The sequence below is a fragment of the Ovis canadensis genome, chromosome 4, assembly GCF_042477335.2.
Source record: "Ovis canadensis isolate MfBH-ARS-UI-01 breed Bighorn chromosome 4, ARS-UI_OviCan_v2, whole genome shotgun sequence".
NCBI lineage: Eukaryota > Metazoa > Chordata > Mammalia > Artiodactyla > Bovidae > Ovis > Ovis canadensis.
In genome coordinates this window covers 102,082,185-102,106,283 of record NC_091248.1, presented here as the reverse complement: position 1 = coordinate 102,106,283, position 24,099 = coordinate 102,082,185, and the positions used below count along the sequence as shown (strand labels likewise).

Sequence of the window (24,099 nt, the reverse complement as noted above, 5' to 3'; positions counted from 1 at the left end):
TTCCCTGGTGGCTCAGACAGTAAAGCATCTGCCTACAATGCGGGAGACTCAGGTTCAGTACCTGGGTCGGAAAGATCTCCTGGAGAAGGAAGTGGCAACCCACTCCAATATTTTGCCTGGAAAATCCCATGGATGGAGGAACCTGGTAGGCTACAGGCCATGAGGTTGCAGAGAGTCGGACATGACTGAGCAACTTCACTTTCTTAAGCAGAAAATCACTATGTTCTCTTTTTCTGACTTCACTTGGTGAACAGATGTGCTAAGCATTTGCCTTTACCTAGGAGCAGTCTTTTGTATTTGAATTCAGAGTTGCTTTTAGAATCTGAAAATCTAAAGCAAATATTTATATTATGTTAGTCTAGGTGGTTCAGTTATTTTAATGTTAATCTTGAAGAGGATTTTTATCTGTTTAATCTTCACAGATCCTTGAGTTTGCCAATATGTATGATGGCTTAGAGGTAGTATGGCATTTTTTTGCTGGCTAAATTTTGTAAAGTTAAGGAAATGTGAAATAATCTTCATTGTTAAGGGAATAATGTAACCCTTGCATTTTTGTCCCCAAGTACATAGTATAAATGCAATAATCAGTATGAGTTAGTTTATTTGACATTTTTAAAGTTGTTGCAGCTAAGATTTCTGTCCTAGGTAGAGACAGAATTTTGTTATTTCTTAGGCTGGATGGCATCACCGACTCAATGGACGTGAGTTTGGGTGAACTCCGGGAGTTGGTGATACAGTGAGGCCTGGTGTGCTGCGGTTCATGGGATCACAAAGAGTCGGACACGACTGAGTGACTGAACTGAACTGAGGGAAATTGTGTTAGGCATTACAAGATGTTAGTTGATTATTTTTTATGTGATTTTTTATTCAGGTCTCCTTATTGGAAAGGTCAGGACAGAACAGCAGAGCTAGTTGACCACATGGTAGCTGTTCTCTACTCTTCGTGCTTAACAGACTTTGGATTTTATTCAGATACACGGTTCCTGTTTTTTAAACAGGATTGACTGATTTCTTCTTGTCTCTGGGTGACTTTTCATTGGTCAGCCATAATATTTCCTTTCCTTTCCTTTAGTGAGTTCTTTAGGAATGGATGCATGAATCATTTCTGGCCTGTGACCTATGGGGGAAAATTTTTTCTCCTCCCTCTGTCTCATTTTCAGAATGGAAATATTTTCTTCCATCCTTCCTTATTGTTGCATGAGGATGCCTTGCATAGATTTGACGTAGATTTCTTTGAAGACAGTAAATCTGTGAACAAGCAAACACAAGGAGGATACAGACTTACTGATAAGGTTTGGGTCCTCCATGACTTTATTGAGTCACCAAGTTAACTGACTCTGGAACCCTCTCACCTTTGGACTTGTTGAGATATGTGAATAATCCTTCTTATTGTTTAACAGGCTCTTTTGAGTTGGGACTTCTTCAGCTCTCAGTCAAATGCACCCTCACCAAATTAATGAAGTAGACTTCATATTTTTCTTAATAGATTCTACCATGCATACATATGTCAGAAGGATGGGTTCACAAAGATGATAAGCTGAAAATCCCTTACCTTCCTTGCTAGTCTTTCTTTTCTTCTTTAGAGAGCCATTTCTCATCCATGACACCCCTCCTTTAGAAAGAAGGTAAAACTGCAAACATTTCTGGGGAAAGCAAATTTATATCATGTTTTCTTCTTTCAAAAGAAACTATCTCAGACTACTTGCTATCTACTGGAAAAGGCCATTCTGTGGCTTGGAGCTGGTCAGTGTGTCTGAGCTGTTAGGCCAGCCTGTGTCTACTGCTGAGCCTGTCTGAATTCTTTAAAATGAGTGTAAAATCACTGTTTCTTGCAAATATGTCTCCAGCATATGAAACTTTGTGATGAAATACCAGATGGTTCTCGGGCACAAAGTTCTTCCTGCCTGAGAACAATATCCTCTGCAAAACAGAACCATTCACACTTCAGCTCGACAGAGAAACCCTTTGCCTTCCTTCATGCCTCACCGAGTCTGGCCACGAACTTATTGGACACAGAAACTTTCTTGGAATTCTTTTCTAAGACTGTTTGTTCCCTCTTCGTCATTCAGTTTTATCTCCACCAGTGTCTTCTGTCGTGGTTGTGATGGGATACATTCCCAGAAAAGCAGTAGTGAATGGTGATATTTTCTTCCATTCTGGATTTTCTTCCTCTAGATAAATCCATAATCAATAAACATTTTCCTTAGTGGGGAAAGGGGACATATACGGGTAACTGCCATTGATGTTTAAGGAGTCTGCACCTTAGCAAGGAGAAAGCCATGTGAAGCAATTGATATATGTGTGTATGAGGTGCAAAAGGGACAGAGAGGATGGGATGACTTAATATGGGGGGAGCAGAAGGAAGCTGATTTCTGGGAGGTTTCATCTGAGTTATGTTCATAAAGGATGAAAGGATATTCCAGGCAGAGGGAAGTGTTTTCAAAGGCTCAGTAATGTGGAGGAGAATGATGAGATGTTTGGAGGTAAAGGGGAACACGAAGAGCTTTTCCTTGCCTCTTCAGTCGATCAAATCACGTTTGGCTTTCCTAGCCTCTGATAGCCCTGTCTTGACATGAGTATGACGAATGGGATTTGGGGAGTTCTGGAAGAAACCCCAAGGTTTGCCAGTGGCTAAGAGCATGCCAGTGGATGTACCTGTCTCTGCCCCCAAATTATATGAATTGGACCACTTTATTCACTTCTCTGAGTCTGTTCCCTCCAATTTTAAACAAGGAACCCACCTTGATAGAAAGTTTAAAGTAATCCTTGTAATGAGGTTAGAATCCTTGTAATGTGCTTGCTATGTATAAGTAGTCAGCTAGTATAAGGTACTGGGTAGTAAATTACACAATAGTTTTGGTCAGGGGGAAATTAAATTGTCTCAAAAAGGCAGTTCCTTCATGATGTATCTTGACATAATTCACTAGTGTTATTTGTAGGAAACCATTGGCTAGAGTTTGAAAGATGGCTCATGGCAGACTGTTCAAACTTTGTCAGACTATAAGGTAGCAAAACTTATCCTGAACTATTTCCTATTCCTACTATTTTTTCATAGTAAACTTCCAAAATTGCATGTTTGAGGAAGCCTTGTTGATTTCTGTCAGACCTTAATGGGGGAGGAAAAGACTTTTAATTAGAGTAAGAACAACTCAGAGTGGCTCCTAAGGTTTCTCTTTGAACTTTCTACCCTGCCTTCTACCTCCAGCCCCCAATTCAGTTCAGTCTCTCAATCGTGTCCGACTCTTTTACCCCGTGAATTGCAGCATGCCAGGCCTCCCTGTCCATCACCAACTTCCGGAGTTCACCCAAACTCATGTCCATTGAGTCGGTGATGCCATCCAGCCATCTCATCCTCTGTCGTCCCCTTTTCCTCCTGCCCCCAATCGCTCCCAGCATCAGGGTCTTTTCCAATGAGTCAGCTCTTCGCATGAGGTGGCCAAAGTATTGGAGTTTCAGCTTTAGCATCAGTCCTTCCAAAGAACACCCAGGACTGATCTCCTTAATATGGACTGGTTGGATCTCCTTGTAGTCCAAGGGACTCTTAAGAGTCTTCTCCAACATCACAGTTCAAAAGCATCAATTGTTTGGCACTTAGCTTTCTTCATAGTCCAACTTTCACATCCATACATGACCCCAGTTATCTCTAAATTGCTTGACTGCACTAGATTACTAAAGCTGTTATTATTTATGGTGATTGGTATATTAGAGTTTTCTAGAGAAACAGGCCCAATAGCAGATTATATGAGTAGATAAAATACAGGAATTGGTTCAAGCAGTATGAAGGCCAGAATGTCCCATAATCTGGCCTCTGCAAGCTGGAAAAGTGAGGAAGGCATGTTGTATCTTTAATCTTGAGTCCAAAGACCCCAAGAACCAGGAGCTCCAATGTCTATGGGCCAGAAAAGATGGACCTATCAGCTCAAGGAAAAAGTTTGTCTTTCCTCAGCCTATTTCATTGTATTCAGCTTTCAGTGAATTACATGATTTCTGCCCACATTAGTGAGGGTGGATCTCTTTATCTGGTCAACTGAATCAAATACTAATCTCTTCTAGAAACACTGAGTAATATACACTCAGAAATAACTAGCAGCCATCTGGGCAGCCCCTGGTCCAGTCAAGCTGACACATAAAAGTAATCATTGCCTTTGGTTTTGCTTTTGATGAGCTTATGTTATAAATGGGGACCATTAGAAGTGACCTGTGGAAGACCCTACAGATTGTGGAGTATCCTGAATACAGACAGCAGTCTTAAGCTAGAGCTTGTGCTCCTAATTACTCACTCTAGTGGCCCATTATATATTGTTGTTCAGTTGCTAAGTGGTGTCCAGCTCTTTGTGTGACCCCATGGACTACTACTCCATGTCCTTCACCATCTCTTGGAATTTGCTCAAACTCATGTCCATTGAATTGATGATGCCACTCATCCATCTCATCCTCTGTCACCCCCTTTCTCCTCCTGCCCTCAGTCTTTCCCAGCATCAGGGTCTTTTCCAATGAGTTGACTCTTCACATCAGGTGGCTAGTGTATTAGAGCTTCAACATCAGTCCTTCCAATGAATATTCAGGGTTTACTTCCTTTAGGATTGACTCCTGTGATCACACAGCTGTCCAAGGGACTCTCAAGAGTCTTCCCCAGTACCACAGTTTGAAAGCATCAATTCTTCGGCACTCAGCCTTCTTTATGGTCCAACTCTCACATCTGTACATGACTACAGGAAAAACCATAGCTTTGACTATACGGACCTTTGTCAGCAAAGTCATGTCTCTTCTTTTTAATCTGGTGTCTAGATTTGTCATAGTTCCAAGTCATTTATAACCTTGTTAATTGATGAAGTGAGTGACGATAACTATGATAGGCTATTTTCTCATCCACTGTGGTGGTTTGAGGCACTATTTCAGTAAGTAATTAGTGCTGTTTTCATCCTCAAATTGCTTTTAGTGTAGAGGGGACTTTGAATAAGTGAATACATACAGGAATGACATACTTCTTATTGGGAAAAAAAATGTGTGGCTATGAGGGAAACAGGATAATATGGAGGTTGGAAAGAATGTACCCTTTAGATCAAGATAATGGTTGAGATTTTACTCCATCTCTTCCTAGATGTGTAATTAGGCAAGATGCTTAGCTTCCTCATTTGTGAAATGAGGATGAACTTCCTAGAAGATTTAGGGGCATTTACTGAGACATGTGAAATGTGCTCAGTATAATGCAGCAAGGAAATTCATAAAATCATGGATTTAACTTTCCTAGGTTCTGTGTTCACTAGAAGCTCCCCTCCCCCAAGACCATCCCCTATAATGACTTGTAATCTTGCTGGGGCTTGAATTTGACTAAGAGGTCAGTGAGAGTGTGGGTAGAAGTCATATTTAGCAGCTTGGTAAGCCTTACCTGGGGCCCATTGTCCACCATGCAATGGATTTTTCTGCTCTGTACTCATCACTTCGTATACGTGTTATTATAAAATATGTTAAAGCAGTAATTGCAAACCTGGGGCTTTTAAAAGTCCCCCGTTTCAATAACTGTGGGACCAGTAAAACTCAGTCTGTCCAAATAACTTTATGTTTAGGCTGCCTCAGGCACTTGGAGTCTGGTATTCACTGTTCACTGGGGCAAGTTCACTGAATGAGGAGTTTTTCATATAATATAGCATATGGAAAGAATATTTTGGTTTACAGTGAATCAAGATTAAGCTTTACTAGCCAGGGATAGTAGTGCTAGGGCATTGCCTTCTTGATAGGGTATCACTTTGAGATTTCTAGCAGTTAGGATTTGGTTCAGCCATATGACCAGTTAGCCTGCCCCCACTCCCCCAAAAGAGTGATCTGTTTGTGTGTGTGCTAAGTTACTTCAGTCGTGTCTGACTCTGCAGTCCTGTGGACTGTGGCCTGCTAGGCTCCACTGTTCAAGGGGTTCTCCAGGCAAGAATACTGGATTGGGTTGCATGCACTCTTCCAAGAGATCTTCCTGGCCCAGGGATTGAACTTGCATCTCTTACATCTCCTGCATTGGCAGATAGGTTCTTCACCACTGGTGCCACCTGGGAACCCCAATCTATTCATAGAGATGTCCATTTCTTTTTCATATAAAAGGAAGTTGGGAGGTGACAGTCCTGGGTTGTAATGACTGCTCAGTATTGGGGAGGGGCTTAGGCTCTCTTTATCTTGTTGCTTCACCATCATCTTGGGCTAAGTGACAGTTCTAGTGAGCAGGTCAAATTTCAGCCGGTGGAAACAGAGCAAAGAGGCAAGGAAGGGCTTGCTTCAGCTATTCTTTATGGTTTCAGGAAGTCACACACAGTTTTGCCTACATCCCATGGGCTTTCATTTAGTCCCTTGAATATGTCCATTGTCAGGTGAGGATGGTATTTGTAGTCTTAGTTGGGCATATTCACATATTCACATGTCTGAAATACCTGCAGCAATAGAACAGAGTGAGAAGTCATTTGGTTCAGTTCAGTCGCTCAGTCGTGTCCGACTCTTTGTGACCCCATGGACTGCAGCATGCCGGGCCTCCCTGTCTATCACCAGTTCCCAGAGTTTACCCAAACTCATGTCCATTGAGTTGGTGATGCCTTCCAACCATCTCATCCTTGGTCTTCCCCTTTTCCTCCTGCCTTCAATCTTTCCCAGCATCAGGGTTTTTTTCAATGAGTCAGTTCTTCAGATCAGGTGGCCAAAATATTGGAGTTTCAGCTTCAACATCAGTCCTTCCAATGAATATTCAGGGATGATTTCCTTTAGGTTGGACTGGTTGGATTTCCTTGCAGTCCAAGGGACTCTCAGGAGTCTTCTCCAATGACACAGTTCAAAAGCATCAGTTCTTCAGCACTCAGCTTTCTTTATAGTCCAACTCTCACATCCATACATGACCATAGCCTTGACTAGACAGAACTTTGTTGACAAAGTAATGTCTCTGCTTTTTAATATGCTGTCTAGGTTGGTCATAACTTTCCTTCCAAGGAGTAAGCATCTTTTAATTTCATGGCTGCAGTCACCATCTGCAGTGATTTTGGATAGGAAATTGTTAACAGCAGTGACTCCCACAGGATTGTATAATGTATGAGATGGGCTAGAACTCCTTTGTTACTCTGTTCTGACAGGCCGTTTGGGGAAGTCTGTTTCAGAAACCTAGCAGGCTATTTTTCCAGTGGTTTTAAGCAAATCTTTTTGGCAGAGTGTCCATAGCAAAGGAAAAAGCAAAACCTGTCACATAATCTCCAGCTAATAATCCCATAATCTTTTCCTTCATCTCATTAACAGGAATTAAAGCTATGCCTTTTGTGCATTTCCGAGACCATCTTTGCCTGGAATAAACCCTTATACCTCCTTGAAGAGTGTCTGTTTTTCTCCTTCATTTAAGATTTTTGTGCACACCAACCACTGCCACCCCCCACCTCCCACCCCCGCCACTGGTCACCTGTCACTCTGCTGTAGAGTCTGCTCGTGGTCTCCTTCACTTGCCAGGAGGTCAGGCAGTGCCTGCCGTGAGTGCTGACACTCACGATGAGGGCTGCAGGTCAAGGCAGGCTCACACAGTGGTGGCTGTCCAGTTCCTGAGAGGCATAATGGTTGGGCTCCAGCTATAGTCAGGATTTGGGCTAATGCTTCAGTTGGTCATGACTTAGAATGAAAAAGCTAGGATATAATTTGAACAGGGAGAAAAATAAAACCTAAAACTCCCAAAAAAGACCCAACACTCTAAGCAACATACACCATCTCTGAACTCTACAAGTATTTTTTCTGAGGCCACCATTATTACAAATAAATTATCACTGCCAGCCCGGATTTATAAAACTTAGCTGTTACTGTTAGTATTTTAAGTGTTCTTTATATAAGGCTGATTTCAAGCAAGGATATTTATATCCTAGTTTAGTTTCATATAAAAAGCTCTTCTAAATTCCCATTAAATAATTTCAGGTGGTCATTTTTTTTACTTTTGAAAAATATTCATTTTTTAGTAAATAGACTAGTGTGAAGACAGTCCATGGATGAAACTAAAATATAGGCTGATAAATAAAACCGGCTGCCCTCCAAAATGTTAATCGATTATGTCAAATAGGAGGTATGCATATGACAGGTTTCCCCCTTTGCTTAATTCTGAACTGGTTTTTATAATTATCTGAAGGCTGCAGATAGCATCTTATTATGTTAGTGTTCTAACAACTGGGAGGGTTCTTTGGTCATGGAGTGAAGGAATCAATTCTAAAGAAAAAAAATCAGCTGGAACAATGGATCAAGTAAATGGAGTTAGGATGAAACATGGCTTGATGAAGCACACGTAAGAATATTTTAGAATTTTTGTTGATTAAAAGCACGATATGAGTCAGTTGATGTGACTGCCAGGAAGAGTTCATTTGTTTTCGTTTGAACTAATAGACACAGAGTGCTTAGAATGTGGGAAGTGTTTCTCCCACTCGTCTGTGTTGGTCACATGACCCTAGGATAATCGTGATCAGCCTACTGAGTATATTTGAGGAGGGACATTGCTGTTCTAATGAGTATCGTGATGTTGTAGTGCTCAGAGTTCTTTCATATATTTAGTATTATGTAAGTAAGGTTTGCTTAACTAGATAATGCTTAATTTACAGACAAACTGAAGAGTACTCTTAGGATGTTGGGGGAACTGGGAAAGTTTATTCTAGAGTTTAATTCTAGGATAGAAGTTAATTCTAATGTTTATTCTAGTACTTGTCTCCAAGTTCCTGAATGCCTGCATTCAAGAAGAAAAGTAACCTTTAGTTTGTTTGGTCTTAGATAGTATAGAAGTAGGATTTATGGAAGGTATAGGGGAGCAGGTTTTTTTCCTTCATCAGTTCAGTTCAGTCGCTCAGTCATATCCATCTCTTTGCAACCCTGTGGACTGCAGCGAGCCAGGCTTCCCTGTCCGTCACCAATTCCTGGAGCTTGCTCAAACTCATGTCCATTGAGTCGGTGATGACATCCAACCATCTCGTCCTCTGTCGTTCCCTTCTCATCCCGCCTTCAGTCTTTCCCAGGATCAGGGTCTTTTCAAATGAGTCAGCTCTTCGCATGAGGTGGCCAAAGTATTGGAGTTTCAGCTTCAACATCAGTACTTCCAGTGAATAATCAGGACTGATTTCCTTTAGGATGGATGGATTGGATCTCCTTGCATTCCAAGGAACTCTCAAGAGTCTTCTCCAACACCACAGTTTTTCCTTTATAGCTGTCTAAAATTAAAATGAGCTTCACAGTGAGGTGTAAAGGTAGCATGTGTATGTGTGTGTCTATTTTAGTTTTAATAGGCTCAAATGGAAACTGAGCGACTACTTGATATGGTAATGCATTAAGGAGACTGTTGAGTGCCATGATTGTTTTTTCTGTTTCTTTGAAGTTCTCAACCTTGAAATTAAAAAAAAAAAAAAAAAAGAAAGGTGTGGGGGATATACAGTCAAGTTCAAATCTTACACCTGAAAGGAGAAATGAAAAAAGTCAATTGGTTTGTTCAGCCTTTCTGCAGGATGATCTGATTTAAACAATGTTCAGGGGGTTATAATTGTTCTGAGTTTAAAACTGTGTAAAGTGGCTATTAAAAGTTAATTTAAAAGGAAAATTAATTAAAATTTGAGTATATAAAAAGTATCCTGTGATTTAAAACTTAAAATGAATAAAATGATACAAGTTGAAAATTTTTTTCATCCTTATTCTCCATATGTCCAGTGTCCAAGGAAATCCTTCTTTCATAGTTTCCGTGTATGGAAACAAATATATGTTCTGATTTTTCAGAATAAAAATGGGAGTGGTGGCTTATTTTACGTTCTCTTCTATATTGTTTCCTTTCCCAAGATATTTTGAAGATCTTTTCATATCAGTACATAGGAGAACTTGGCCATATTTTTTTCATAAAGCTAATAGTATTACCACTGTTTGGAGGTAGTGTTATTTACATGGCAGAAAGTGAAGAGGAACTAAAGACCTTCTTGATAAGCATGAAAGAGGAAAGTGAAAAAGCTGGCTCGAAACTCACATTCAAAAGATCATAGCATCCAGTCCCATCCCTTCATGGTAAATAAAGGGGAAAAAAGTGGAAACAGGGACAGATTTTACTTGTTTGGACTCCAAAATCATTGTGGATGGTGACTGCAGCCATGAAATTAAGATGCTTGCTCCTTAGAAGGAATGCTATGACAGACTGAGACAGAGCATTAAAAAACAGAGACATCAGTTTGCAGACAAAGGTCTGTACAGTCAGAGCTATGGTTTTTCCAGTAGTCATGTACACATTTGAGAGTTGGACCATAAAGAAGGCTGAGCACTGAAGAATTGATGCTTTTGAATTGTGATGCTTGCAAAGAGTCTTGAGAGTCCCCTGGACTGCAAGGAGATCAAACCAGTCAATCCTGAAGGAAATCAATCCTGATTATTCATTGCAAGGACTGATGCTGAAGCTCCAATAATTTGGTTACCTGATGTGAAGAGCTGACTCATTGGAAAAGACCTTGATGATCAGAGAGATGGAGGCAAATGGAGAAAGGGGCAACAGAGGATGAGATGGTTAAATAGCATCACCTACTCAATGGACACAAATTTGAGCAAACTCCAGGAGATAGTGGAGGACAGAGTCGCCTGACAAGCTGCAGTCTATGGGGTTACAAAGAGGCAAACATGACTTAGTGACTGAAAAACAGTAATTTGTGAAAAGTTGGGTTGTTGGCTTTTTTTAAATTTTAAGATACTATGGGTCTTGAGGGGGTGGGAAGTGCTACTGTGCAGAGCTGAAATTGGTTAAAATTAACTACAGTTTTAACTCAAGCCTTCCTTGTCGTGTTTGAAAGCCTTAAAGGGATTCCAGAGTTCCAAAATATTTACATCAGACACATACTGCCAATACAGTTGTTGTTTAGGTGGGAGACAGATTTCTGGTGCTTCCTATTCCATCATCTTCCTGAATCCTGCTCTCGTGTAGACTTCAGTTGGAAAAAGAAAAATGTAAATTGTTAGGCATGCTTTCATAACTTGATTCATTTCTCTCAGTGTATCCATTTAGTCTATCTTTCTATTGGCTTAGATTCTTGTCAGTTTCCAAGATATGTGTGTTTGAAAATTAGTTCTTTAGGATGAGTTGCAAGTATTTTTTTTCCTGGCCTTTTTTTCCCTCAGTGATTTTGTTAACACTAAATTTATTTATTTAAAAAAGATATAATGGACCTATACTATTTGTAAGTTTAAGTATATAATGTAATTATTTGACACATATCTATGTGGAAAAATGATGTTCACAATACTAAATATATTTTTAATGTTTATGCAGTTAAATTTAGGACCTGTAGATTTTGATTCATGGTTTAAAAAAAACTTTCTCATACCAGTGTTTAAAGGAATTCTCCCATTTCTTTATACATTTATGGTATAAGAAATTACAGGTAATTCATTTGGGCTGTAACCTTGTGTTATGGTTCAATCTAATTTTTTCTGCATGGCTACCTAGTTATTCTAACACCATTGATTGAAGAAACCATCTTTTACTACTGATTTGAGATGCCATAAAGGTATTTTATAATATACTTCTAGTTGTATTTGAATCTATTTCTTGGGTCTATTACATTGGTCTCTATCTATTGATTTATAATACAGTTTATGTTGATAATGCGAATAGCTTTTTGGAAACTCTGCTTTCTGCCTTCCCACTGCTAGATTTTAAATTGCCTTTTTCCCTCCGTATCTCTTTTATATGGAATTGTAGACCTTTTCTCTGTGCTAATAAAGTATCCTCTGATTGTTCGTATATCATTATAATATAGCCATCATTTTATGCCTTAAATGTAACTGCAGTAATTTTTATCTATAAAAAAGTTGAAGCCTAATGCTCTGGCATGTTTTGTGAAGGACATGAGCATTGTTAAGAGTTTCTAAGAAGATGGTTTCTGCAAATCTCCTTTTCTCCATTCCTATCCAGGAATGTTCCATGTCGTAATCACCAGAACATAACTCATTGCAACAATGGCTAAACCTAAACACTGGCAAACTAGAAATTGCAGAGATTTAAAGGAGTTCCTAAAGAACAAATGCCTCTGATAGAAGAAAACTGAATAAAGATACCCCAGTTTCTATGTTTTGAATAATATTTATTTCTCAAACGAGGGACATGGGACAAATGATCATTGACATCCTCTCCAGGTCATTGTCATCCCTCCCGAGTCCCTTTCCACTGTATTCTGAATACCTGGACACTTGGTTTGCAAATTGAAGCCCTCCTTGGTGGTTCCCAGTGCTTGGCAACTAGAGCGCTATCAGTGGTCTCTGTCTCAGCAATTGCTATCCTCCTTCCATCTGGTCCCTTTGGTGAACTGTTGTTTAGAGAAAAGGCATGGGCTTAATTTGCCTTGCTAGTGTACACACACACACACACGCACACGCACACACACACACACACTCTCCTTTCATTCTCTGTACATTATATAGAAATGGAGAATGTAATATGATGATAGTCCTGCTTTCCAGCCTGGTTTAGCTTTCCCTAAAATGAAGAAGATAAACTGAAAAATGGAATGCTCTTCTCTCTCCATTGCTCAGGGCAAGAGGTTTTTTACACTGGAGCACAGTAGGACCCTTCTTTATCAATTTGTTACTACCAGCAGCAGTTTTTTTCACAGGCTGTTAGACTCCTAAATAAAACCCATGTTTTCAAAGAGCATGTCTCTCCGATTTGAATGGCATTTTAACAAGCCTTTTGAACAGCTTTAAACTTACTTCATATCAGCCTTCTTTTCGAAGCCAAATCATCCCAGTTTGTTTAGTCTTTCTAATCCTTTAATCATTTTGTCTTTGGCATGTTTCCAAATGCTTCACAACTCTCCATAGAATCCAGAACTGGGCTGAATTCTTTTAACAGTCTGATAAGGATGACTGAAATGGAGAGATCACTCCCTTCCTGGTCCCTATATATGTCAGGATTTGTTGTTTTCTCTGCAAGACTATATTCTGTCTCCAGTTAAGCTTTAAAAATATAAATTATATATATATGTTTGTGTGTGTGTGTGTGTGTGTGTGTGTGTGTGTGAGCTGTGTTTAGAGCGGCCACACGGGCTCCTGCTTAGAAGGGTCCCATGCCAGGTTGAATGTTTTTGCTGCTGTCTTGAAATTAGTGTTTTCAATAAGGGGCTCCTCACTCTCGTTTTGCAGTGAACTGTAGAAATGAAATAGCTGCTTCTGCTAGTAGTTGATGACTAGAAGATGTGGTTAGTAAGTCATGGTCCGTGTCTAACCTACCCTCTGTAACCATGGTAGGTAGCCCCAGGTGAGCAAACATGGTTGTAAACTTACACTCCTCTGCCTGAGTCACTGTGTTCCCCTAGCCTGCCTGGAGATGCACTCACTGCCCTCACTGCCTCTCTGTTCCCCTCCTCCTCATCCCTTTATCTCAGCTCAGGCACTGAGGTGTGTTTTTTTCATGATAATCCAAGCTTTTGGCATCCAACAGATGTCCTTTCCAGAGAATTCTTTCTCTGAGTCTCTCTGTCTTCCCTGTCATGTTGTGTTCAGAGTGGTTGGTTGTCCACTCACCTCCAGTAATTCTTATCCCTTCTGTCCTCTGTTCAGGACAGCTGGCAATTAACTTCTTATTTGAATTTTAGATTTTTTCCCCTTTCTCTGCAAAGAGATTGGAGTGTAGTAATCACAAGAAATGCTGTTTGGGGCAGAAATTTGGATTCCGTTTTCAGTATCGGGTATTTCAGGGTTCATGGGGCAGTAATTTACAAGCTTTTAAAAACTGACCCATAAGTGAATTCTGGGCATCAAGTCTTAGACACACGTGGCAAATATAACTCTTAAAAACCGTTATGTGTCATCAGTTAGCTAGTTTTTTTGATCTGATTCTTACCCCCCCTCCTTTTTTTCTTACAGCTTAACAAGCAACAGTTGCAGTTACTGAAAGAACGGTTCCAGGCCTTCCTCAATGGGGAAACCCAGATTGTAGCCGACGAAGCATTTTGCAATGCGGTTCGGAGTTACTATGAGGTGAGTTTGAAGAGCTTTGTTTCTGGCATTCTGATGTCTTTTAAAAGATGTTTTTAATGGCTTCCCGTTTTAAGAAGCTCACACGTATAATAGGAAGGCTGTGAGTTTGCAGCCTTCCTTGAAAGCATTGTTGATTCTCTTTTGCAATTTAAAAACTAATTCCACAGCCTGGTTTTGAGAGATAAACAGAATTGGAAATTATTCAGATCTTTTGTGGAGAACTAAGCTGTTTAGAAAAATCTTCTGGCACTGATTGATAGAGCTGAGCTTAGTTATCTGTGGGTCTGCATGTCTAATTTATCCTTTTTAATCAGAATCTCAATGGTAAATTCCTATTTTAAATAGCAGTTAATAAGCCCTTAAATATTACTTGCTAATAGTACATGAGCCATTCTGTTCACTAAACTTTTTGTAATAATTAAAGCCAGTAACTAATTTTATGAGGATGAATGGAACTCTTTTCTTGATGGAGAAATAATACTACGATCCCAACTTTCTCTTTCTTCTGATTTTAGTTTGTGACTCATCAGGAATTCTCTGTGGATTTCCTATGGGCATCGGTTTTCACACAGGATCATTAATTGCTTCAGTGAATGGCCAGTAGTTTTACTAAGAGAGTTTCCTTTTTTTCCCTAAGGGCTTCAGAGTCATTTTGGGCATGGACTCCTTCCGCTGTGCACATATCTACACCTCTCAACTGAAGAATAACATGTGAAGGCGTATTAGGCTAGACAGATGAAAAATGTAGAGGTGCAATGTGTCTAAACTTTTCTGAGGTAGGGAAATATCTTTGCAAGAATAGCAGAGTAACTGGATGTACAGATTTTTGTGGTTAGTAATTAATTGATGGTATGTGTGCATCAGAAGTTGCTTAATGCAACTCTAGGGAGGTTTATGTTTAGTTCAGTTCAGTCGCTCAGTCGTGTCCGACTCTTTGCGACCCCATGAACTGCAGCACACCAGGCCTCTCTGTCCATCACCAACTCCCGGAATCCACCCAAACTCATGTCCATCGAGTCGATGATGTCATCCAACCATCTCATCCTCTTCGTCCCCTTCTCCTCCTGCCCTCCATTTTTCCCAGCATCAGGGTCTTTTCCAATGAGTCAGCTCTTCGCATCAGGTGGCCAAAGTATTGGAGTTTCAGCTTCAGCATCAGTCCTTCCAATGAACACCCAGGACTGATCTCCTTTAGGATGGACTCCAACACCACAGTTTAAAAGCATCAATTCTTCAGTGCTCAGCTTTCTTTATAGGCCAACTCTCACATCCATACATTACTATTGGAAGAAACATAGCTGTGACTAGATGGACCTTTGTTGTCAATGTCTCTGCTTTTTAATATGCTATCTAGGTTGGTCATAACTTTTCTTCCAAGGAGTAAGCATCTTTTAAATTCATGGATGCAGTCACCATCTGCAGTGATTTTGGAGCCCCCCAAAATAGTCTGTCACTGTTTCCACTGTTTCCCCATCCACTTGTGATGAAATGATGGGACCAGATGACATGATCTTAGTTTTCTGAATGTTAATCTTTAAGCCAACTTTTTCACTCTCCTTTTTCACTGTCAACAAGAGGCTCTTTAGTTCCTCTTCCTTTTTTGCCTTTAGGGTGTTATCATCTGCATATCTGAGGTTATTGATATTTCTTCCCACAGTCTTGATTTCAGTTTGTGTATCATCCAGCCCAGCGTTTCTCATGATGTACTCTGCATATAAGTTAAATAAGCAGGATGACAATATACAGCCTTGACGCACTCCTTTTCCTATTTGGAACCAGTCTACTGTTCCATGTCCATTTCTAACTGTTGCTTCTTGACCTGCATACAGATTTCTCAGGAGGCAGGTCAGGTGTCTGGTATTCCCATCTCTTTAAAAATTTTCCATAGTTTGCTGTGATCCACATAGTCAAAGGCTTTGGCATAGTCAGTAAAGCAGAAATAGATGTTTTTCTCGAACTCTCTTGCTTTTTTGATGATCCAACAGATTTTGGCAATTTGATCTCTGGTTCCTCTGCCTTTTCTAAAACCAGCTTGAGCATCTGGAAGTTCACAGTTCACATACTGTTGAAGCCTGGCTTGGAGATTTTTGAGCATCACTTTGCTAGCGTGTGAGATGAGTGCAATTGTGTGGTAGTTTGAGCATTCTTTGGCATTGCCTTTCTTAGGGATTGGAATGAAAACTGACCTTTTCCAGTCCTGTGGCCACTGCTGAGTTTTCCAAATTTGCTGGCTTATTGAATGCAGCACTTTGACAGCATCATCTTTTTGAATTTGAAATAGCTCAACTGGGATTTTAGCACCTCCACTAGCTTTGTTCATAGTGATGCTTCCTAAGGCCCACTTGACTTCACATTCCAGGATGTCTGGCTCTAGGTGAGTGATCACACTGCTGTGATTATCTGGGTCATGAATATCTTTTTGTATATTTCTTCTGTGTTTTCTTGCCACCTCTTCTTAATGTCTTCTAATTCTGCTAGGTCCATCCCATTTCTGTCCTTCATTGTGCCCATCTTTGCATGAAATGTTCTGGTTTGAATATCGCCCTATAATATAATAAGAATAATAAAGAATTTTGATTTTGAAATTAATTCAGTCTTTTCCTTCAAAGTTAGTAGCATTATTAGGGGAAAAATGTTGACCCGAGTGTCTAAACCTCCTAACTGGGCATACTTGATAGAGAGGAACCACAAAAGGAAAAGAAGAAAGAAATGGCAGGTACATACTCAGTTGCTTAATAAAAGTTAGCAGTAACAATCTTGGTAATTTTATAACTGCTAATTACTATTAGATTCTGTAGTACCTTCATCTTCTTTTCTTTATAGAAGTTTTCTTTTTTTTCTTCAAGCTCCCCTGACCCCCAAAGTAACTCACTGTATGGAGGAAGACATAAAGTGGACAGTAGTCCTACAAGTGTTTTTTTTCTTTTTTTTTTCTCCTAGCCATATCTTTTCCCCCTATTCTGTTTTTCCATTTAGGAGACTTCAGCTGATTCTGTGGATGGATAAACATAGGTTTATTGTAGTATGTTACTTTCCAAGTTGTTTTTCTCATCAGATATTGGCTTCTGTTTACAAAATTCAGGTGGACTTCATCCAAATGTAACCAGTGACAGTATGATTTATAACAGATAGATGGAAAAGAAAATGGCCTTTCCTTTTTGGATTTCCCAAAGACAGTATATAATTGCGTACTAGCTGCTTTCAGTGTAACAAACGTTCAAGTTCTATTACTGTGCCAAAAATGAATGTTGTAATCTTCTCCCCCACCTTTTTGGTGGGTTAGCTTTGTTTACAACTTTTCAGAAGTCAGTGAGTGAAAGTCGCTCAGTCATGTCTGACTCTTTGCAACGCCATGGACTATATAGTCCATGGAATTTTCCAGGCCGGAATACTGGAGTGGGTAGCCTTTCCCTTCTGCAGGGGATCTTCCCAACCCAGGGACTGAACCCAGGTCTCCCACATTGTAGGTGGATTCTTTACCAGCTGAGGCACAAGGGAAGCCCAAGAATACTGGAGTGGGTAGTCTATCCTTTCTCCAGCAGATCTTCCCGACCCAGGAATCTAACAGGGGTCTCCTGCATTGCAGGTGAATACTTACCAACTGAGCTATCAGGGAAGCCCTTCAACAACATTTGGACGGGATGTGCATTTTTCTGATTACTTCCATTAATTTATGTTCTCTTCCGGTTCCTGAGAATGGATGAGAGTTAGAAGTGTTTAATTTTTAAAAATTACCAAAGTAGTATAAAGTAAGTCTTGTCCCCATCATTACCACAACAACCACTTGCTTTTCAGATTTTCTGCTTCTATAATGATACAAATGGGAATTCCTTCTGTAAGGGGAAAAAATACTCTGAAGTGTGAAATCACAAATCTCATATTAAAGGAAAAATTACTCATTTTCATGCCAAAATATTAAGCTCTATTTTTGGCACTTTTTCCACAGTTTATTGTGATCCACACAGTCAAAGGCTTTGGCATAGTCAATAAAGGAGAAATAGATGTTTTTCTAGAACTCTTGCCTTTTCAATGATCCAGCAGATGTTGGCAATTTGATCTTTGGTTCCTCTGCCTTTTCTAAAACCAGCTTGAACATCTGGAAGTTCACGGTTCACGTATTGCTGAAGCCTAGCTTGGAGAATTTTGAGCATTACTATACTAACGTGTGAGATAAGTGCAATTGTGTGGTAGTTTGAGCATTCTTTGGCATTGCCTTTCTTTGGGATAGGAATGAAAACTGACCTTTTCCAGTCCTGTGACCACTGCTGAGTTTTCCAAATTTGCTGACGTATTGAGTGCAGCACTTTCACAGCATCATCTTTTAGAATTTGAAACAGCTCAACTGGAATTCCATCACCTCCACTAGCTTTGTTCCTATTGATGCTTTCTAAGGCCCACTTGACTTCACATTCCAAGATGTCTGGCTCTAGGTTAGTGATCACACCATCATGATTATCTGGGTCATGAAGATCTTTTTTGTACAGTTCCAGAAAAACATCTATTTCTGCTTTATTGACTATGCCAAAGCCTTTGGCTTGTGTGGATCACAATCAACTGTGGAAAATTCTGAAAGAGATGGGAATACCAGACCACCTGACCTGCCTCTTGAGAAATCTGTATGCAGGTCAGGAAGCAACAGTTAGACTGGACATGGAACAAGAGACTGGTTCCAAATAGGACAAGGAGTATGTCAAGGCTGTATATTGTCACCCTGCTTATTTAACTTCTATGCAGAGTACATCATGTGAAATGCTGGGCTGGAAGAAGCACAAGCTGGAATTAAGATTGCCGGGAGAAATATCAGTAACCTGAGATATGCAGATGACACTATGCTTATGGTAGAAAGTGAAGAGGAGCTAAAAAGCCTCTTGATGAAAGTGAAAGAGGAGAGTGAAAAAGTTGGCTTAAAGCTCAACATTCAGAAAACTAGGATCATGGCATCTGTTCCCTTCACTTCATGGGAAATAGATGGGGAAACAGTGGAAGCAGTGTCAGACATTACTTTTTGGGGCTCCAAAATCACTGCAAATGGTGATTACAGCCATGAAATTAAAAGACACTTACTCCTTGGAGGGAAAGTTATGACCAACCTAGATACCATATTCAAGAGCAGAAACATTACTTTGCCAACAAAGATCGGTCTAGTCAATGCTATGGTTTTTCTAGTGGTCATGTATGGATGAGATTTGGACTATAAAGAAAGCTGAGTGCTGAAGAATTGATGCTTTTGAACTGTGGTGTTGGAGAAAACTCTTGAGAGTCCCTTGGACCGCAAGGATATCTAACCAGTCCATCCTAAAGGAGATCATTCCTGGGTGTTTATTGGAAGGGCTGATGCTGAAGCTGAAACTCCAGTACTTTGGCCATCTCATGTGAAGAGCTGACTCATTGGAAAAGACCCTGATGCTGGGAGGGATTGGGGGTATGAGGAGAAGGGGACGACAGAGGATGAGATGGCTGGATGGCATCACCGACTCGATGGACAAGAGTTTGGGTAAACTCCAAGAGTTGGTGATGGACAGGGAGGCCTGGCGTGCTGAGATTCATAGAGTCGCAAAGAGTTGGACAAGACTGAGTGACTGAACTGAACTGAGCTTGGCACTTTTATTGTATATTTTCATTTTGAAACTCTTTATACTGGGATTCAGATGTTTTCTACATCAATAACACTTTTAACTCTTTAATAGAAATATTGTATAATATGATTGTTAAGAGAATTTTTAAAACATTAAAGAGGAAAAGTTTCTGCAATGCTAAAACTGCTCTAAAAATAATCACTATTAAGAAGGGAAGTGTTAGTTGCTCAGTTCTGTCCAACTCTCTGCAACTGTACAGAATGTAGCCCAACAGGCTCCTCTATCCAAGGAATTCTCCAGGGAAATATACTGGAGTGGGTAGCCACTCCTTTCTCCAGGGGATCTTCCCAACCAGAGAATTGGGCTTCCCTGGTCGCTCAGAGGTTAAAGCGTCTGCCTGCAATATGGGAGACCTGGGTTCGATCCCTGGGTTGGGAAGATCTCCTGGAGAAAGAAATGGCAACCCACTCCAATATTCTTGCTTGGAGAATCCCATAGACGGAGGAGCCTGGTGGGCTAAAGTCCACCGGGTCGCAAAGAGTCTGACGTGACTGAGCGCCTTCACTTCACTTCTCCTGCATTGCAGGCAGATTCTTTACTGTCTGAACAACCGGAGAAGCCCTAAAATATTAAAGAGGACATTGAATAATGCCCTGTTATTCCAAAGCCTATAGACAACTCAAACAGTTTGCTGTTTCTCTTTTGTATATATGAAACTGGAATTACTTCTTTTTTTTTTATGTATGTCATGAGCATTCTTGAAATATTCTCTGTGAGTATGATTTTAAGTAGCTGTGTAATAGACCATTGTCTGCCTGTGTCTCAACTTTATTTTTAGACACTTAAGTTTTCTTAAAGTGTTAAAATAAGTGCTGAGATGGTCATTTGTATTCTTACATAAATTCATCTTTGATAAATTTCTGCAAGTGGTATTCCTGGATGATGGAAGATAAGTATTGGCTAAACTCTTATGCAGATTACCAAATTGTTCTCAAAAGTATTAACAGTTTTTGCTACCATAACCGCATATGAGAGTGCTGTTTTTTTTTCCCCTTTCATACTCAGTATTATCATAAAATAAATGCCAACTGATTTTTATTTTACTGTTAGCAAAGTTCAGCATTTCCATACCAGTCATTCGTATTTATATCTTTCTGAATTATCTGTTCATGTCCTTTTTGTCCATTTGGATGTTCATCTTTTAAATACTGAGTTACAAGTGTTCTTCATACATTAAGATGAATGTTAATCCCTTTTTATACTGCACTTATTTTCAGAGCCTACCCCCCCCCACCCCCCATTTTGCAGTTTTGTTAAGATACTTTACCTCTGATCCTCATTTGTTTCCTGTCCTGGTAGAATGAAAGACATATTCATATTCCAAGTAGAGACTGTACCACATTTCCTTTCAATTCTATTTTCTTCACAAATTATTCATGACAGTGGTTTGCATCATGCTTTTCATCCTCTCCTCATTCTATCTACAACCTTTCTTGGATTAGTAACTCTCAGTAGAATCAGTCAGTCAGTTCAGTCACTCAGTTGTGTCTGACTCTTTGCGACCCCATGGACTTCACCACGCCAGGCTTCCCTGTCCATCACCAACTGCCAGAGCTTGCTCAAACTCATGTCCATCGAGTTGATGGTGCCATTCAACTATCTCATCCTCTGTCATCCCCTTCTTCTTGCCTTCAATCTTTCTCAGCATCAGAATCTTTTCTAATGAGTCAGTTCTTCACATCAGGTAGCCAGAGTTATTGGAGCTTCATCTTCAGCATCAGTCCTTCCAATGAACACCCAGGACTGATCTCCTTTAGGATGGACTTGGATCTCCTTGCAGTCCAAGGGACTCTCAAGTGTCTTCTCCAACACCACAGTTTAAAAACATCTATTCTTCAGTGCTCAGCTTTCTTTATGGTCCAGCTCTCACATCCATACATGACTCCCGGAAAAACCATAGCTTTGTCTAGATGGACCTTTCTTCAGTAAAGTAATAGTAATGTCTCTGCTTTTTAGTATGCTGTCTAGGTTGGTCATAGCTTTTCTTCCAAGGAAGAAGCATCTTTTAATTTCATGGCTGCAGTCACCATCTACAGTGATTTTGGAGCCCAAGAAAATAAAGTCTGTCACTGTTTTCATTGTTTCCACATCTGTTTGCAGAGTAGAGTATGTTGGTGAAACTAGGTCTTTACTATTGATCTGGTTCCCCACCTTTGAAGAGAGAAGATAATTTCTAAAGCTCCTTTTCTCTCTGCAAGCCTCCAAGTGTTAATTTGTTTCTTTATTTCTTCTGTTTCTTGCCCTGAAGCTTTCACATCTCCAAAATGTAAAGGACAACAACAGCAACAAAAAAGAGCAGGGCTTTATACTATAGCTCCAGGTCTAAGCTCCAGGCCATGGTGTTTGAATTTTTATACGCATTTCTGTTGGAAAAAAATCTGTATATACTACTTCCTAGTCTAGAGCATCAGGGAGCTTGACTCTCACTGTTAGTTTCTTCCAAAGAAATTGGGAATGGCTGCCTCAGCTTCGGACTTCCTGCTGCTGCTTAGTCTCTTCAGTCGTGTCCGACTCTATGTGACCCTATGGACTGCAGCTTGCAGCCCATGAGATTCTCTAGGCAAGAATACTGGAGGGGGTTGCCAGGCCCTCCTTGAGGGGATCTTCTCATCCCAGGGACTGAACCAGGCTTCCTGCACTGTAGGCAGACTCTTCACCACTGAGCCACCAGGGAAGCCCTGCCAGCTTCACATTACAGCAGTCAATTTCATATCATTCCTTTCCTTCTACCTACTGTCTTTCCCTGACATTATGCCCTGTCCTTTAATATCTATTTAAAAAATAAAGACAGTTGCTTAACAGTTGATTTGTGAAAACTGAGAATCTTTTAAGTCTCTTTGCTTTGTTTTTTGTAACTACCTTTTTTTAATTAAAAAGTACCACCCAAGGGTCTTAGTTTTTTGTGTATGCCAGGATAGAGGAAGAGGGGCTGGTAGGGTTGGCATTTAAATATTTTGGTGGCAGCTTTTTGTTAGCACTTTACTTTGGGATGGAAAGATTTACTGTTCATATTCCAAGGGCTATTGGACCTGTTGAAATTTCTTTTGAACTCTGGAAAAAAAAATACCATGAAAAAGGCTATTTTTTCAGAGTGAATTGATGATCGCTAAGTAAACCAGGATTGGCATCCTGTGTCAGGAGGGTATGAAGAAAGGTCATTGCGTTCACACATGAAATCCAGTAACCAGTAATGAGAAGTGAGGGTTTAAATTTTCGTGCAGCTCTGCAGGTCACATTGTGTTTGTTATTTTTGATATTGGCGGTCTTGTTTCACATCACATTTTCTTAAATTCTAAGGATGGCATTTCAAATTAAGTATTTGAAAATGTCTGAGATTCCTGTTTCTGTTTAGGATAGCTTGTTTTTTTTCGCTGCCTGTCTGTGTTTTGTAGACTTGCCTGCGTTCTTGACACTGTCCATTTTGTGAAGACCTGATCTATAGATGGTAGAATTTGTTGTTTGAGATAGCTAAGGAAATCTTGTTGGAGCATTTTTTTCTTCTCCTTTCTTCATGTATTTTCAGGAGAAATTGAGATTTTTTTTCCCAAGCCCATGGAGTGAATTTTTGTGGCTCAGGACATGTTTTAGTCCTTTGTTAACTAAATCTTTTCTTCTGCATCTGTGTTTTTATATAAGGGCATTGTATCTCTATAGTGGATCATGTATTAGTCGACCTAGTACAGATTTCAAGTTTGGTTGACGATATGGAAGTTAAATCCAAGCCAGGTCACCACAAAGGACAGAAGCACTTCCTTGTCTCATTCTGTAATCCTCAAATCCAGTGGGCAGATGCTCAAGTGTGGGTCTCCATGTAGCCAAGGTAGGGTATACCATATCTGTGGTGCATATTTCAGTACTGTGCTACACGCGTTTCTGACACCACGATTCAGGAAGTTTCGACATACCTGGCCCTTCATAGACCCTTGGCTGTTTGAATAAATTCAGAGCACAGCGGTATCCTCCTTCAGGGAAAGTGCGAGGTTGGTGATTGCAGGATCTTTTCTGAGCAGTCACACTTCAGCTTCCTGATGAGTAAGCTGTTTGGTCACAGATTACTTCTTATAAGATTTCTTTCATTAAAAGGGGAAAATGCTCTTTAACTTTAAATGTCTTCAAGAAGTTGCTTAGTTTCATTTATTTTAAATTTTCCTTTAACCATAAGGTTAAGTAAAATTTCTTTGAAGAACTGTATTCGGCAAATGATATTTTATATGGAATTTTTTTATTTTGGTATCAAACATTCTTTCTAATTTTATAATTAAATTTCTCATTTGTTACTTTGAGCATTGTTCAGTTTATAAAAGTTTTCAGGGTAAATATTCCTATTTCCTTGACTTTATGACCCTGAAAAAATTATGAACTTTTTTGCTTATTTAAATGTCACTGTGAAGTATCTGGTGGCTCAGACAGTAAAGAATCTCCCTGCAATGCAGCAGAGATACAGGTTCGATCCCTGGGTCAGGAAGGTCATCTGTAGAAGAAAATG

General features: G+C 39.9%; 1 protein-coding gene across 6 annotated transcripts in view; it reads left to right on the top strand.

The window, feature by feature from the left end:
* Window positions 1–24,099, top strand: part of CADPS2 (calcium dependent secretion activator 2) — a 567,905-nt gene that overhangs the window by 130,616 nt on the left and 413,190 nt on the right. For all 6 annotated transcript variants that reach the window (XM_069588282.1, XM_069588281.1, XM_069588283.1 and 3 more), the window contains exon 2: window positions 13,864–13,977. In XM_069588282.1, coding sequence (XP_069444383.1) covers window positions 13,864–13,977 — 114 coding nt within the window. The remainder of the gene's footprint in view (window positions 1–13,863; window positions 13,978–24,099) is intronic.